Source organism: Netta rufina (genome assembly GCF_964035555.1).
Source record: "Netta rufina genome assembly, chromosome: 13".
NCBI lineage: Eukaryota > Metazoa > Chordata > Aves > Anseriformes > Anatidae > Netta > Netta rufina.
In genome coordinates, this window is record NC_140136.1 from 13,074,520 (window position 1) to 13,092,588 (window position 18,069).

An 18,069-nucleotide genomic window follows, 5' to 3' on the forward strand; every position below is an offset into this window, starting at 1 on the left:
CCAGACCCAGCAGACCCCATAAATCATCTCAGCTGCTGCTGGCGGTGCTGAGCTGTGCTGGATGTGTGAAACCAGGGGAAATGGGGGAGGAAGAAACCACAGGATGAGGGAGGTGTCCCAGGGCTGGGGGGCAAAGATGCTCACAGCCCCATAACCCCACCAGAAACCCCTCTGGATCCCAGGATGGGGGAACTGCTGAATGCCCATGATCCAAATCTCCCCCAAAACGACATCCCTCGTTTAACCCTTCCCCCCTTGACAAAACACACGCAGATGCTCACTTTGCAGCAGCCAGAGGCTGGGAGAGGGATGGGCGCCTTTTATATGGAGCTGGGCGTCACACGTGCACCAAAAGCCATTACAGATAAGATCGCTGAGGACAGCGAACAAGGCAGGCAATAAAATTTGAGGGCAACGCTGCAGCCCATTGGAATTTCACCCCACTTACTTTGTGAGTTAATGGAAAATTCGGGTTGCCTGGCCCGCTGCCTCAGGCTGCCTTTCGCACTCACACACAAATTTTAACCTGGTTTTTGAGGACTTGCTCTTGCATTGCTTGTGCGTGGGCAGACACCACCCTCGATCACACATGGCCGGTGTAGAGCTGCTTCCCTGGGGAGCCGAGGACAGGCAGCGCCTGTATTTTGCACAGTGGTGCGAAATACAACACAGCACTCCTGGTGCCACTGCTGTCCCCAGTGGAGGTGGCATGAGCCCTGCACACCCAGCCTTCCTGGGGGCCTGGATCTCCAGGGGGAACCCGGATCTCCTGAGGAGGAAGCCCAGCAGCCCACTCACCTGCACGTACATGGGGATGGAGATGGAAGCCACCAGGACCCAGCCGCATTCCCCGTGGAACAGCCGGGTGTTTGCATCCTGCCCACGTAATGCCCAAACTCTGCCCCTGCTCCCAGCCCAAATCGTGCCAGGAGGTGAGCAGCTCCCTGCAGGGAGAGCATCCTGCCTCGCAGGGCTCAGGAGACACCAGGGAGAACTGCCCAGACTCGGTACATTTCCAATCTCTGCTTATGTGAAGAGCAATGAGATGCAACGAGGAGAAAGCTTCAGGCTTTCAGCAGCTAAGGCAATACCTCCTGCAAGGACATCAGCCTCCGCCCGCAACAGAAACAGCAGCAGACTCGTGCCTAGAAGCAACATCTTTATTTCAGACCATCATTATTTCACCTGAAAACATTAACTGGCCCCAAACCGGGCAAATCGCAGGGAACCTCTTAAACAAAAGGAGGTGAAGCACAGCAGAAAGATGCTCCAGGAGAGGCACAAGGACTCCGGATGACAGGCGAAGAGCGAAGCAAGTGGTATGATGCAACCCTGGTGTAGTGAAATAGCCGGATAGTAGGATGCGCTTGTCGTCGGCCTGATTCACAACACCAGCTGCAGCAACAATACCGGGGCCGTCCCGCGCCGGCGGCAGCTCCTGGGGACCACGAGCAGAACGAGGAGAGCGTTTGGGCCGAGCTGCTGGTCCACTCTGGCTATTAAACACCTCAAATAAACCTTCATCTAGTTAGGCAGGGAACGGTTCGATGCTCAATATGTGGCTTCTTTTAAAGGTTGGCAAGGCACTGGATTCCTCCAGGTCTTTATTTAAGTTGCAATTGTCCCGTTTCTATCTCTAAGAGGGAACCTACCACCTGGATGATGCGGGCCACGCAATTAGAGCCGGGATTTAGCCCTGACTGCACCGAGCACGGATTTAGCACCAACCACACCGCACAGAGCAGGGCTGATCTCCTCCACGCAGCAGGGAAGGAAGCCTGGAAGGAGAAAAAAGGTGGTTATTCAGGCAGCTGCTGGCAACCTCACCTGGTGGGCCAAAGGGATCGCTTCCCGTCCTCCAGACAGCAAATACCTGACCGGGACTAGACGAGCCAAGCACACACAGCGATAACACTGCAGGTGCCACTGTGAAAATACTGAGAAGAGAGAGCATTACTGGGGGAAAACACCAAAAAAATGAGCTGAGAAGAGGACAGGACCCACCGGTATCTGCCAGCTCCATGGCAGTTTGTAGGCAGGGACCTTCGAGGAACATTTCAGCAGATTTTCTGCTTGTTGGCACGTGGCAGCTAGCTGTCTTTATTAGCTCAATTTACTTTTTACCAGCAGCCCACAATTAAGCTCTTGGCAGAGATTTAACTCCCCTCCTACTGGACAGGTAACATAAGCCAGACATTTACAATGAGCATTTCCAAATTTCCCTGCAATTCCCCTGTAATCCCAGAACACATCAGCCAAGACCTCTCTTGACAAAGGGCTTCAAGCTTTAAAAACTTCAAAGCTTTAAGCTCTGTTAGGCTGGTATCATGGCACTTATGGGAGTTTCACTACAGATGAGCCACGAGAACCCTGGACAATGGATCTGATGCCCTGCACGTCACTGCTGCATCTGTGCAGGGGCAGCACGCCCAGAGACACACAGCTTTCACCCTTTCAGCCCTCTCAAGCAACACCAGCGTGGGCTGCTTTAGATCTTAACCAGTGAGCCATCCCCCAGGCTGCATTTCATTTTCCACCTGCAGAGTCTGTATTGCAGAGGATTAATCCTGCAGCAGGAAAGGGCACAGGGAAATTATCCTAAATTTAATCTGCAGCATGAATCTGTGCTTTTTTTTTTTTTTTTTTTTTTTGTACAAAGGAGCAGAGCTCCGCTGACTTCAGACATTTTGTCAGTTTATAGCAAGAATAAATTCAGCTCTCAGATGAGAACCCGTTTCTGCCACGAACTCTGCCAGGCAAATCACACCCGCTGACTCGCTCAGATGTTCACTTTGGCCTTTGTGGGTTTGTCCAAAGAGCCCCAAGCCCTCTATACGCACAAGGAGCATTCCCAATATCTCAATTATTTACACAAGGGAAGCAAAACCACGTCCTCATTGTGATACCTGGCGCAATGGCTAGAAATCAGGAATTGTGTGACGGACAAGCAGCAGCTCCACAACCTTTATGCAGGCTCCTACGGAGAATCTGTAATTATTGGTTTTAAGAGGGCCACGGTAAAGCTCACACCAAGGCACTCTCTTGCCCTCCTAGTCAGCAGCCGGCTCTGTGGGACACGGATGACACTAGTTTGGGAAGGGAAATGAGAAAATGCTGCTCCAAGTAATTGCACATGGAAAATCAGGGTCACTCTTGATAGCCTTACATTACATATGCACAAATTCCTCCCTGTTACAAAGGGAGTGGTCAGTGACAATACCTTCAAGCAGGCTGCTCCAAACAACGTATGAATTTAATGACATCCCAAAAAACCCCTGCAGCAGACGAAGTTGAATAAATGAAGCCGAGGCATGAAGGTACAGCGGGTTACGAACTCCACTCCCGCAGCAAACATCTGGGTCAGAAACCTGAGGGAGCACGGCCAGGTTGTTCTTTCCAGAGGAGCATGAACACAGACGCTGGAAGGCGTGGGGTGGAGAGCAAGCAGTGACATCTGGAAACCACGGGGGTGCCTTGTTCAGCATCTACCTCAGTGCAGCAGAGCCCGTGAAGCCGTGCAGGGGAGCCAGGCTTGCTGGATCCAGGCTGGAGCCCACTGCTCCTGGGACCATGGGAGGACTGCTGGGCTGTGATATCCGCCACCTGCACACACCTAGGAAGAAATCACAGGGAGTCAGAAGGAAGGAAATGAACCCCAACTATCCACGGCACCTTCTGGTACACCTGCAGCCTCTCACATCTTGCCTCAGATGGTGCTGGGCCTTACCTCCACAGGGCTGCTCGCAGGGCTTGGGATCCCTGCAGGGGATTTGCTTCTGCCAGCAGGTCGCAGAAGGCCCTTCCGAGCTTTTGGGACAACGCATGAAACAATTCAGCTTCTGCTCAGCTTACCAGGGACCAGCACAAGAGCTCAGCTGAGCAGGATGGCAGGAGAAAAACAAGGTCCCACAAACAGCAGTGGGGAGAGCGGTGCCTGCGTGAAGGGAGGAAGAGGAGAGGGCATTTTGAGGCAGGGCAGCCTCCCTGCTTCCACCACAGGCTCTGGCAGCGCCGTCCCTCTGGCTGGGGTCACAGGCTGCCCGAGGACAGACATGGGCCCGCCGGTCACTGCAGCGAGGTGCTCCAGTGCTGGGAGTAACCCAGGGACAGGGGCTGAGTGCCAGCAAGGAAAACTAGGAGCTGGCTTTATCCTGCAGGGCTGCATGTGGGGCAGCCAAGGCCAAGCAGGTTTCTCTGTGAGTTTCAGGAGATGCCTGAAGGTACCTACCTTCTGGGGACTTGTTCTCCAGATCAGATGAATTTTGGAGCTGAGGTACACTGAGATGCCTTCACACACAAATGCCAGCAAAGTAAATCACCAGCAAAGCCCCCCACACTCACCTGCTGACACTGCTGGGCCCACCAGGACCTCCCAGTAACTCACCAAATCCCCCTCACTCGCAGGGTGATGGTCCAGGCCTCTCGTTTTCCCTTCCAGCAGGAGAAAGGACACGCTCCTGAACCTGTCTGACTGACAGGGCTCCCCACGTCACCATCCTTCAGCCAAAAGAGCCTCGAGCATGCCACAGGACCTCTCAGTGCCACCGGCAATCCCTAGCTATGCTGCTGGTGTCCCCAATGGCCAGCTTGCTCATGCCATGAGACATGGTTTAGGGTGGTTTGGCAAGCCATTCCTGGTGAAAAGGTTGACTAGATTGACACTGCAACTTTTTTTGGTAGAGAAATGAGGAAGTCAGTCAAATATCCTTCAGTGCAGGTTACACTTACTGCAAGAAATGGACATTAATTCTCCCCAACAATAATTCAACATGCAAAGGCTGAAATCAGCTCCCACATTCTGTTGCCTATCCAGGAGCGTACATGTTCTCATATCCCAACAATTCAAATGCAGCGAGGGTAAAACAGCAGCAGAGCCGAGGGGTAGGTGTGTCGGGAGCAGTAAGAGCTGTAATTACCATTCCTCCCACTTCATTTCAAAGCTATAGTCAAGGCAGCTACATTCAAGCTGCAGGAAAAAAAAATCTTGTAATGTAACAGGGCTTTCACACTGATTTAATTGTAGCTCAAAACATTTAAACTATGCCAAGGAGCATTATTTAATGCCCCTCACTTGAATGGGACACAGGTTTCCCACGGAACCAAGAGCAGTACCTGTCCCTGCCCACAGCACCCACACAGACTCCTCGGGCAGCTTCCTTGCTTCCCCTGGGGATCTCAACTTGGGATCATTTTGAACTCGACTGTTAAAAACCCACATGTCAAGTACAAATTGTCTCCTATCCAGATATACCTGTCCCCAATCTCAGCTCCTCCTGCAAAAACTTCAGCAGAGCTGCAGGATTTGCAAAGCCGTGTAAACCTGAGGCACTCAACAATTTAAAGATAAAGGAGGCTGCAGCACATGGAACTCACCTGCAGCACCAACACTCCTCCCCACAAGACAACGTTACGGACAGACGGCAGCACGCCACGTGTGGTATATCAAACTTGCAACATTTAACATGCATCCGAAAAAAAAGAACTCCAAAAATTTCCCATCTGTACGTTGAGCATTAAATCAAAGTTCTTACTCTGAACTTCCTCTTTCACTACAAAATTGTTCGTTTACCTCCCTGCTGCAGGACTGACTTCTCTCTGCACGGCCCGCTTACTCACCGAGAATGATTTTCTAAATATAAACCAATTTAAAACAAAATTAATAAAAACAAAAACACACACAAAAAAACCAAAATCAGTGAAAATGAAAATGTCAAAAACAAATAGAAATCAAAGAAATTTATTGCCATCAACAAAAATACAGGATACAAAACGGCACTGGTCCCACCCCTGAACGCACTAACGACAGGCACAGGTTGCTGCAACCCTACGAGAAGCTGCTCTGCTAGTTCATAAGGACCTCCATTTGCACCAATCTTGCATTCGTGTCTCCAGACGTTCTGTAAGGGATCATTCCAGCAAACGTTATCAGAGCACGAGCTTGAGATCGAAGTTGCTAGAATAGAAAAACAAAGCACAGTTACTGGAGTATCCAAAAAAACCTACACCACCACGAAATCTGGGTTAGACACAAGTTAAGCACTTGCCTTTTCAAACAAGCAAGTATTATGTTTACACTCAGAACTGCTCTCTGGGTGACATAACTCCACATTGGGATGGAAATATGATTTGTTTCCTTTTCCAACCATTATAAGCACGGTGAGTCGCTCACTCGCTTAAAAATGCCCATTTATTTAAGATTACCCAAGAAAAAAATGTTTTCAACAATGTGGAGCATCACTGTATTGCAATCATCTTCAATCTCTGCATGGAACAGTCTGTCCCTGGGCAACACGAGTCTTTCCCACTTGGCAAAATAAAAATAAAAAAAGGACCCTGCTGAAATGCTGCATTACCACCCTCAAAGCACAAGCACTAGAACCAAACTGGCAGTGCGACGCGCACCCTGAGGTCTTTGGCCTCACCTACAACACCCTGACAGCTCTTCAATCCGTAACATGCCGAGTACCTGTGGAGGTTTGGCTAAAGTAACCAAAACCTCTTCTTGTGCACCCAGGAGGCTATGTCACAGCTGGAAGTTAGGATTTTTTTCCCCCATTTCTTTCCCCCGTTAATAGATTACAGGGAAAAATCAATCCAACAGCTGGCGGGCACCAGGAAGATACAGAAACTCTGAATTTTTATGGCAGACTGCGTAGATTGTTTTGTTTGCTTGTAGTGTTTTCCTTCTTAAATATTAGGCAGCTCTGAATTACTCTGCTGGAAGATCCTACGGTTCAAATCCTCCCTCAGTCTGCTGACTGCAGGGAAAGCTGAAGCGATGTTGGTCATTGTGGGCACACGGGCGGTGACCCTGACAGCAGGGACTGACAAACCAGGGAGTGACTGAAGCCCATTACGTGGCTGGGAACAGTAACAAACACCAGCTCTGATCGCCATCTGGGCAATTCTACTCCTTCTTCAGTGTGCTGATAAACCAGGCGGTTACCCAGTGGATGAGCTTTGTAAGCTGGTAAGAGGAAGAGCTGGGGTGCTCAGCTGATAGCATTGTTTCAAGACGCTGCATGGGGTAGGGAAGTAAGTTGTATTTGGCACCGAGATCACAGCCATTTCACTGTCACTGCCACTATGCTGTCTGAAAGAGAGCTACGATGTCTGCAGAGCCCCAGGGCCTGGCAGAAATACAGGGCAGAGCTCCCACCTCGGGCTGTATTCCTGTGTGGCCAAGGACGAATACCTGGAGCTGCAAAGATCAGGGCAACATAGCACTCCTCCCTTCACGTGCTGCAGCTCAGGAGTGGCAGAAGGCAGTGCAGCACAGCAGGGGACTCCTGAACAAGAAGCAGGATGGAGCCTGACCCCATTGCTCCAAGCTTCCAGTGTGGTTTCCAGAGCTGCTACCACCCACCCAATTAACACCAATGTACTGCCTGCTTAACAAGGTGCCTTAAAAATCAGTTTCAGTGATGGTCAATCTCTCTTTTACTGCTTCCAAATGGCTACACAGAGTTGTGTGCATCACTTGTAACCTGCTGTGTTCATGGGGACATCAAAATAGGTGGTGGGTGAATAATGCACATCGAGTTGTCTGGTTCTTATTTAAATACAAAATAAAAAAAAAAAAAAAAAAGAGGAAAAACCTCTCACTGCGACTAAAAAGGCTCAGGAGCAGCGTGAATTACCATTCCCTTTATCTTTTTGGTAGCAAAAAGTCAAAACAAGAGGAGGGGTTGCAAGCAGCAGTCCTTTGGGAAGCAAGAACAGGGGCGTGCAGAGGTTAAGAGCGGCCCGGAGGTCCACATGTTCTGGTGGCTGTAATTACTTAATGAACGTGGAAGTCACTTGTGATTTAAAATAAGACCACAAACAAACCTGAATTCCATTCCGTTCATGACCTAATTTTGCCACCCAGATAATGTCCCTGGGCTGCTGCAGGGGGTTGGTCACCCCGGACCAGGCCGGGGAGCTCAGGCACTGCTGTCACACGCTGGTGGCATCTGGGTCACGGCTGGCAGCGACAGCTTCCAGAGCCACAATCTTTGCCTGAAATCTGACAAAGTGGATCAGGCCAAGTGGGACAGGACTTTGCTCCCTCCTTCCCTAAGCCAATTAATGTGTGAATGTGTCAATATATATGTGTGTAAATATATATATATCTAAAAGTCACAAAACAGAGCTTAGGTAATTTCTTTGTGAAATAAAGATTCTTCTAAACCCAGCTCTGACTCCAAACTTGCTGATTTTTGAATACAGCACATTTTGACTTTGAAATGGAATAGGAGATGTTTTAGCAGAGAGCTTTACTGGGTCACAGGGCTCTAGAGGTACTTCTCCCTCTCCATCCTGCCCCTGCTGCTGGGTCCACACGGTTCCTGCAAAACTCCCTCTGCTCCCTGCCTGTCACAGCAGGGTCCCACCAGGGCAGTCAGCAGAGCAGTGCTGGGCATCAGAGGGCAAATTTAAGAGCTGTATGTTCCTGCTCGGGGGGACTCTGCTCCCTGCTACGTGAAACAAGCCTCAGACTTGGAACAGCTACTGCCTCGTGTTTTCAAATTCCTCTGATGAATCTCTCTGCTCGGTTTGAATCTCTTTGCTCAGATGGATGTAGAGAAAACCTAGGGATTTCAAAGACCTGCTTGAGGAAAGGTGCTTTTCTTGCTTGCACTGTCTACTGGGCAATGCACTGAGACTGTTAAAGCTTCTGGAAGACCACACGGTGTTAGTGACTTCCCCCAAATTTCCTTCCTTGCAGAGAAAGGAAAAGCTGCCTTTCCCCCAGGGAAGTTCAAAAGGAACTTGCCGAGCACAGCCTGCAGAAGCTTGCATCTGCCACCTCTGCTCAGCTGAATGGGGAGGGTTTTGCTGAAGGAACACCTCCCCACGTTCGAAATGCCCTCGTTGCTTCCCTCCTCTACATCCCCCAGCTGTTTCCCAGGCAGGGAAACTGGCACGATCTAGCTTCCCACTCCCACATTGTCAGAGGAGATTCTGCAGGGTAAGACGACAGGGGAGCATGTCTTAAAGCTATCCTTAGCCTACCTTCCATGTGTCCAAACCTGATATTTTTCTACGCATGCAAATCAGGCAGCTGGGAGCTTCAAGCCTATAGATTTTTTTTCCAGCTAATCCTACACCAGAAGATTCATGCTCCCTTCTGCCATTATAATCACTCAACTATTTCTCTTATCACATCCCCGCGTACAGAGGCAGCAGGCATTTGTTCCCTCTGATGGTTTAAGCACTGCTTTTATTGAGCTCTGCAGCCAGAGATCCACGAGTTAGACCCTGTGTCCTCTACCACCAGCGATGCCCTACTGCTACGAGACCCCACCGCAAGGCCAGCAACTGGATTAACAAAACTTCATGCCTGAAGAAGAAAACTTTTGAGGGTGTTGAGCTTGATAAATCAGCTGTCATGCTACTCACACTGAGATGACACCTGACAGGGTTACACCCAAACAGAGATGGTAGATGTTGCTACGTAAGGCACAACGCTGCAGTCACAAAACTGAAAGAAAAGGCTCACTCGAAAAGCAAGGGGCTCAGGCTGTTTGCTCAGTGCCACACCCTTGTGAACCCACAGAGAAGATAACAGACTGTGTTATCCTGGACTCACAACAGAATTTAAGGTGGGGAGAGTCTAAGCAGCGTGCATCCTTCTCTGATTTTGCCAGTCTAGAGTCCAAGTGCAGTTGCAAGGCCAGATCCTGTAACTCACACATGGGCTGTACCCCAAAGACAAAAGCTGCATCGTTAACTCCAACCTTTCATCTTCTAATGCAATTTAAAAATGCTACCAAGACTTTCACCAATATTGAAATTTACAGATCAAAGGCACTTTTGCAGATGTCTGAAGCCTGGAAAAAAGCTGGCTGAGGCCCAAGTTGTTTTTCAATCTCAAATAGGAGCTGATACGTATTTCCTGATCCGTAGGACAGAATGAGTGCTTTGGCCTTGATTTTTAAGTGCCTACGACAGCTTTAATTTAGTAAGAGCTATGAGACCAAAATCCACGGCAGCTAAGCTGAGCACATTTTTGCTTTATGGAGTATTTACAGGTGAGTGCCCACACACCAGCCTGTGTCCTTTAAGTGGTGTTATTAAGAGATCCCTTTTTTGTGGCTGAAGACGCAGCCTTCCATCCGTGGATGCAGGAAATGCTTCAGCAGCAAGTCTAGCAGTTAAGTCCAACCCAACCTTGCCAGCCGTTTAAACCAGACAGCCAGAGCAAGCACCTCAGCACCTGAAAGCTGCCCACACTGCTGCAAAGACAGCAGAACAACACCGGCAAACCACTACAGCCATCCACCAAGTGAATATATCTGATGGTCTTGGTGTGTTGCTCATGGAAATTTGAAATGTCTTTGCAAATGTCTGTCTGTGCCATTATGGAAGCAAGCCAGGGAGAGGAGTGCAGTGCCTTTCCCCAGGGCACCAACTCAAATGACAGAGGTGGAAATCTGGTTCTTGAAAATCAGCTCAAGTTTAAAGGCAACATCAGCTATCCTAGAGACACTGCACTGTTCACATCTGTCAACTACAGAAGATCCTACCAAGAAGCAAACGGAATGCTTATTTCTTCTTGCCAGGATATATATTGTTACATATTGTTAGTTAGCTCTGTGCCATTTAGAGCAATACCCTTTCTTTACACAAAGGTGAAGTTACAAGAGACTGGCCTCAGGACAAGTAACTGAAAAGGCTAGTTGCTTGAAACCAAAGACTGATAGAGATGCTCAGTTGAAGCCCAATCCCTTGAAAGTCAGGGGAAAAAACTAGGAAAACTTGTCAGACAGTGAGGATTATAATCTTACCGAATCTCTGTCTTCCATTACGCGCTGGGGTCTGGCAGGAGTGGCAGGGCTTGTGCCTTTCATCCGCTTATACTGGGTGAACAAAATATTCATGGTTGCAAGCAGGACCTCGGATAAATTGTGCCTGATCTACACAAAGGAGAGAAAAAGAGAAGATTCATTGTAATGAAGAGCAGGTTGACAGAATCATTAGCGCTGCTCAATGACATCAGGAAACCAAGCAATGAGAGTTGTGGTTGATAATTCCTTATGTAACAGTCACACATTTAATGGTTACCCCTACCAGGACTGCATGACCTGGCAAAAAATGTTATCCATAGACTTGGGACAGGCATGCAGAACAGCTGCATCTTCATGTTGGGCAGCGACAGTCCAGATATAACACAAAGCACTTGAATACACACACAAGAACACCCAAACAAAAACCTGATGCCATCAGCCGTACCAAGAGGATAATTTCCCAAGTTTTCCAAGAGCATATTGCACATTCAATTTACAGCCTAGGATTGCACAGCATCCCAGAAAACAAGTCCTGCTCACAATCACTGGTGCATGATTCATTGCTACACATAAGCAAACCAACAGAACCAAGAGCAAATCTTTACTTTTGTACAGTTGTTCTGTCTTGGGCTGCTGTTCATTTGCCTGACACTCCTCCATTCATTTCCCAGGTGACACTAACTGGTAGAGTAGCTTCTTTCAATTTACTGCGATGCAGAATAAATCAGGTTTGGAGAGCAGAGGCAATTATTAGTATTAGAATCCAGGTGTTGTTCCGCAGAGGTGAATCTAACTAAGCAAGTTCAAAACTATTCAGATCTACAGACTCCTTCTGCAAAGTGGAGAAAAAAATTCTGAGCATGGTTTGTAGTGCTCCAAAGAGCAGCGTTACAGAGAAAGAGCAGCAATCCAAGAGTCTACTTGCATGAATGCAAAATAATTCCGTCCTATTTCCCTTTAAAGAATAAGAATGATGAGATTAAACGGTTTTAACATCCTTTTAGCATGGAAAAGTATTTTGGAAGCTAAAAACAAGAAACACTACTTACTTCATCACTGAAATTCCGGAAGGCTGCAACTCTCTCCTCCACGCAATCTTGGCTAAGAGGTACAAGCTTTAGGCGTTCGATAATCTTCAAAAAGAAAAGCACAAATCAGGGTAGACAATCAATGCTCTATATATTCTAAACTAGTAAAGTATGTTTTTGAAGTGCTAATGAAATGCTCCCAACTCCATTCAAGAGAAATCAGTTCACTGTTATTTACTGGTTTATGCCCTGACTTTGCTGAGGAGAAATATTTTGTTCAAGGACTAGAAAATATTTCCAGAAAGATCTTCCCGATTATCAAGCACCAGGAAAGAAACACATTTTTAAATTCCTATAGCATTGCAGCACCTTCTAACTCATTAAATGTAATTTTTTATTTTAAGTGATGTTATGAGACATCCTGGGTTTTCAAGGGCATTAGTAAGGCTGCACTTCAAACAGAACTCTTGAAACTTACATCAAAGGCCCTGTCAATGTGACCGGCATGATATTCATCAAAAAACATGATTAAGTCTAGCAGAAGGTAGAACGTGGAGTCAATGGACTTCTTTGCACTTATCCCCTGAGCTTTGTACCTGAAAGAAAATGTTTTACAATTTTATTGTGCAAAATGGCAACCACTTATAAGCATGCACTTGCAATTCTTTGAAGCAGAGACATCAAGCACAAGGACGGAAGGCATCTAACAAAGGACAACTTCAGTTTTTCTTAACCGAGAGGCAGAATTTTCACAGGTTTTGGCTTTTCTTAAAAATCCTTTTAGTCGCTTTTAATTTTCCATCAAATCCAGCATTTGTCTCCTTTTCAGTGTTTACACTTTCCATATTCACAGAGAGAACACTGACAGAAACTCAGGAGCTGCAAGGCAAGTGCTGAACAAAGCTGTTTAACACGCTGGTTTACAGCAGACAATTCAGCAGCACAACTGCCTGCTTCAGGCAAAAAGCTAAGAAATGGATTAGATGCTTCTGCATGATCTCTCTCTAGTTACACTTGCCAGAAGATGACTTGGAGAGCTGTCTGATTGCGCTTCTAACAGCACAAGCAGGTCAGAAAGGAGCTCCTTCCTCAAAGTAATAGTAAGAGTGGTCAAATGCATGGCACACACCAGCCTCGGGGCTGCTGCAGGAGGAAGGGAGATGCCCCTCAGCCTTTTCTGTTGGGTATTTTCCCTGCTCCTTCAAAACGCCACAAGAATGGGCAGAGAGCTCAGCGCCCAGAGGTGCTGACTGCAGCACAGCACATGCAGAAAGGCCCCAGTTACCCCGATGAGCTAATCAGGACTGTTCTGGCTTTGGAATCCATAAGGTTTGCTGCTGTCAAGTGGCATTACTGAGCAGTAATATTTGGTGCTCTCACGCAGATCCAACAAGTACCAAAACAAAGCCCATTGCAGCCTCTGCTGAAGCTTAAACTGAAACCACAGGTTTCATTCTCTTTAGTGTCTGCTGGAGAATGAGGCTCTTGCTAAGTCAATACGGCACCAATTTTCGCTCTGTTGCCAGCCTAGCTAAAAGAAAGAAAGGCTGACTGAAGGAGTGGACTGGCAAATGTCACTTTCAAAAGAAGAAAGGCAAAGGCCCCTGACTGAAATCAATACATTCTTCTATTTGTCTTTGCAACTTCGAAGTGCCTGCAAGCTTGCTTGGTTTATTTTTATTCACGAGAACACGTCAGGAAAAAGCAGCAAGACATTTCTCACAGGCACCTAGATCTTGCCCTAGTAAAATATGGGAATTGTCCGTGGCAATCACTGTGACAAGATGCATCAAAAGATGATTAAAAAAGTCCCAAAGCTATTTTGCAATTAGTACCTTTCAGAAGCAGAGAAGCAGCTTATTCCTAACTTCTAGCTGCTAATGAATCTTGAGCACTGATGTCTCTTAAGCACGTAGCCTCATTAACACACTGACACTGCAGATGATATTCCTTTTGGTCACTTCCACATCTTGTTCTTTTTTAAGCACTGCACTTTTCTAAGTAACAGGTTGTGGAAATGAAGTCTGTTTATGATAATCACATACATGCTCAACTTAAATGTCCCCTTTTTATCTCGCAAGCAGTTCATTAAAGCAGCAGCAAAACAAAGTTTTCCAACAGCCCAACTCCCTTCTCTGCTGTTACAACTCAGAATTACTGGGTTTGTAGAACTCTCCTGTTTCCAACTATGGAATTGCGTGCAATGAATCTGCAGCTTTTGTTTATGATACTTTGTTTTAAAAATCACCTAAAACACCTAATTCCTTTTATTTAGTGCTCCTTAATAGGCTCTATCTGCCAGGTAGCAATCTTGTAAATCCCTTTTCCTTATTCACCTACAGATAAAGCTTCTTGACACGTTAACCTGGCCTGCCTCTGAAGATTACCTTCCTGGTTTCAGTACTGCAAGCCATTGCAAGCAGGACAGGGTAAATTGTCATTTTCTTGTCTTCATGAATACCTTGCTGCAAATAAGAGCCTAAGGCTGACTTGAGTCCAGTCCTGACCCCTTGTCTTACCTCTCTGCAACTGAATGGGCCATGTTCTTCAACCGCTCTTTGTTCGACTGGGGAGTGCTGATCTGGGGAACGACGGGGCTGAGGAGCTTGTTCATCAGTTCCAAAACTTTGTCAGGGTTCTGTTGAGGTTAAGGTTGCACACAAGTAAAAGGAACATGACAGGATGTTAAAGTCACTGAAAAAGCAGAAAGGTTATTCCAGTGGTGCCCTGGGCATCCTCAGAGATGTCTCCCTCCCACAAAGAGTCAACATCACTTTAGCTGTAAGCAATGTAATGCTGTTAGCTCATGTGAGATAGTATTGAAAAAAAGAACCATACAACATTTAATTCCCCCCTGCAAGACACTGGCTATTGCTGTAACCCCTTTTATTTTTATTTTTTCCAAATATATTTCAAAAGGAAACAGGAACTGATTACAAAGCCCAGCTATTTTAGAGTTCAGTTCGCTATCAGTTCAATTGGAAGAGTACACCCCAGGTAAGTCACATTACTGGCCAGGACCATCATGCACAGGGCAACCAGTTCAATAGATGACACTGATCAAGAACCTGGGATGTCCTAAATCAGAATGGGCTGGAGAACAATTTATCCACATTTTCTCAAAGAAACCCTCTTTAAGCAGAAAAAGGCTCTGCCCAAACTGCACAAATAGTCTACTGGAATAAGGTAAATCAATGAGATTACGTTTAACCTCCTAATCACAGTGAATGTGTTTGAGAAAAAATGCTGAAGCAAGTACTTATTTAAGGCAGCACATAGAAGATAGTTACCTTTGCAAGGTCATATAGTTTTGCAGCTTCTTCAAACAATCCTTTATTTTCTGCTGCAGAAGCCACTTTGTTAATGATAGGTTTTGTGTCACTATTAAACTTGTCTATCACTCCAGGCTACAGAGATGAGACAAATGAAAGGAGAGGAGAGAAAAGAAATCAGAGTGCTTAATATTCTGTCAAGTGTATTTCAAGACAATGAATATTTTACATCTTGGATTATGACTAGAATGGCCTGTACATTTCCATGGGAATGTGCAGAAGGACCATGTTAAAAATAGAAGGAGCTCTTGTGAGACTTTCTCCAAAAGAGTCAGCATTGAGACATTTGCAGTTTCTAAGTTATTTAAAATGACCCAGACAACAGGTCAAATAATATACTATTTTAATTTGCTGATGACCAGTTACAGGGAAATAGAAAATATGGAAACCTTCTGTATATAACATGCCAAGGTCTCCGGGGTTGCTGTTTGTGTGTATTGACTTGACGGATTGCAAGTTAGATTTTACACTGACAAAAGAAAGTGTCAAAAGAACTTTACATGAAACAATAAACAAGTACAATAGAAGAGAGGAAAAAGGCAATATCATCTGGAAAGGAATTTACCATACTTAAGGACGTAAAAGTAAGATTACACTATCAAGAAGAATTTATCTTAAAACTGTGATTGCTAAATTGCTGGTTTCATACTAAAGAAACACAAGAATACAATTACATGTAAAATGGATCGATTAAAATCAAGCAAACAGGATTCATCGCTAACGTTATAATCTATCTGTATTGGAAAGAACAGTGAAATGAAAAATAATTGGTAAAGAAGATTACCGAGTTCACCTCATATGTGCAATCCCATGATTTTTAAACCAACAGAAGAAAAACATCCAAAAGAAAACCCTGCCAGAAATCAGTTGTTTGGTTTTTGTTTGTTTGTTTGTTTGTTTTGACAGCGGCAATGATTGCAGCATGAGCCCTAACCTTAAGTTTTAACTGATTCTGGAGTCTGCTTGATGTATGGAGCAGAACAAGTTGCTGCAGTGCACAGTAAAACTTCACTGATTATCCAAAATGTTCTATTATTTGCATGCACTCTCTTTACAGTCAAAACCTTAAGTCTTCCTTTATTTTCTAACTGTGCAAACAGTGATTTAACCTGTGATGGCAGGTCATGGATTATTCTATAAAAGGATACAATACTTGAAAAAAACAGCATTTATTCAAACACGGCAATAATTTGACTGGTGATAAATGAAGAAAGGCTGGATAATCTCATAACTACTTTGGAAATCACATGTGATTTGTACTTTTTAGTATTAAAATAGACACGTCAATTATTAACTCACCTTTCTACTACCATCATTTTCTAGCTTTCCAAGAATCATGTCAAACTATATCCACAGAGACGTAAAGTAGCAAAAAAGGAAACAAAAAAAGAGAGATGAAATGCATGTATTTCACAACATATTTACCAAGTACAAAGACGCAGTTGTGGGTGAATGAAAAACAGGGGTTGACATCAGTATTTATATATAAGGAACACAAAAAGACCTGATTAAGTATTTTAAACATACTGTCATTGCTATCATCTCCCCCCCAGCTAGGTCTGCATGAGGCAAAAGGAAAAACAAAGACTGTCTTGCCTAAGGAAGTGTTCAATGAAGAAATGAATTTCAGTTTAAGTGAGCAAGTACAACACGGACCAACATACCTCTCTGCTTTCGATTACTAGTTCACTAACACAACGCAAGAACATATTCTCTCCTTGGCTGTCCTTCTCATTCCTACAAAACAAATGGGAGGAGGGAGGAATTTTTGCAAGGACATCCCAGATAATAACTAAGTAGCATCACTAGAAGGAAATTTAGAGAGACATATGGGCTCCTACCTGAGAAAGTAAAAATACTGCAGGGCTTCTCTTGGATCCGTTGATTCAAATTTCCGGGTGTAAAGCATCAGAAGCCGCACAAAATTGAGACGCCTGACAGCAGGAGGGTCACCAGCCTCATGGCTTACTGCAATGTCAGAAACAACACAATTGGAGTAGGTAATGCCAGCAAATGTTGCTCTGATCTTCATCACAAGTTAGTCAGAGACATAATCCTGAGCTCTAATGCAACTAAAATGATTAACTTTTAGGAGATTGTGCTGGTAAATATTGTTTGTTTAGTCAGTTACATAGAGCTGCGGTGTCTACAGGGTGCTACAGGGGCTCAAAATATTCCATTATTGTAAATGTGCAGGACTTACATAGCTGTGCGCTCTGCCCAGAAGATTTCAGGAGCAATTTTAACTCAAACAGGACCAAAGCAACATGAACAGCATGACAACGCAAACGCTCTGTCCGAAATAGAAAAGCAATCGCAGCTTCGAACTGTGCTGTCAGGAACAATACTTGGAAGTAGAGGAAAGGCTGGTGGTTCACTGCAAAATGTGATTCACCTGAGAAAACAAATACACACACACAGAGCTAGTGAAAATGGTTTGACAATCAAATTGCTGACAGGGGAAGCTTCTTGTCACAATGTATGTTTGTTCAGTGACAACAGAAATAAACACGCTAGACAAAACTGAATACCTAATCACACATCAGTGGACTATCTGTAACTGTTCCTCTGCAAATATATCCTCAAAGACACGCCATAAAAACATTCAGGAAATGAAAGAATAAAATTACTCAAAAAAAGTTCCTTTTTTTCTTTCTTTTCAGACAGCCATCAAGTCTGACTGCAATAGATTCTCTATTGGCCACAACTTTGTCTTCATTTATGTGTATGCCAAGCAGACCAAATAACGTTATAAACCTGGATTTTCCTACTCAATGACACCAATAGTAGCTTATTATGTTTCTTTTCCATTCAATTTTATCTGGGTGTAAGTCATGCTGCAAACTACAAAGGTGTAGAGAATCAAATTCTTTATGTTTCTCATGGTCAAAATGACCCGTGTTTTATTGATCAAAAGATGGTGATGCACAAAGATAT

At 45.3% G+C, this 18,069-nt stretch overlaps 1 protein-coding gene across 3 annotated transcripts in view; it reads right to left on the reverse strand.

Annotated features, from left to right (window-relative positions):
- Positions 1-5,511: 5,511 nt before the first annotated feature.
- The window catches only part of NUP93 (nucleoporin 93), a 78,821-nt gene continuing 66,263 nt past the window's right edge, over positions 5,512-18,069 (reverse strand). For all 3 annotated transcript variants that reach the window (XM_084294579.1, XM_084294578.1, XM_084294580.1), the window contains 10 exons: positions 17,336-17,527; positions 16,974-17,100; positions 16,797-16,869; positions 16,432-16,476; positions 15,091-15,207; positions 14,320-14,438; positions 12,279-12,396; positions 11,822-11,905; positions 10,773-10,901; positions 5,512-5,953 (listed from right to left, as the gene is read on the reverse strand). In XM_084294579.1, coding sequence (XP_084150705.1) covers positions 5,843-5,953; positions 10,773-10,901; positions 11,822-11,905; positions 12,279-12,396; positions 14,320-14,438; positions 15,091-15,207; positions 16,432-16,476; positions 16,797-16,869; positions 16,974-17,100; positions 17,336-17,527 — 1,115 coding nt within the window. In that variant the 3' untranslated portion in view covers positions 5,512-5,842. The remainder of the gene's footprint in view (positions 5,954-10,772; positions 10,902-11,821; positions 11,906-12,278; positions 12,397-14,319; positions 14,439-15,090; positions 15,208-16,431; positions 16,477-16,796; positions 16,870-16,973; positions 17,101-17,335; positions 17,528-18,069) is intronic.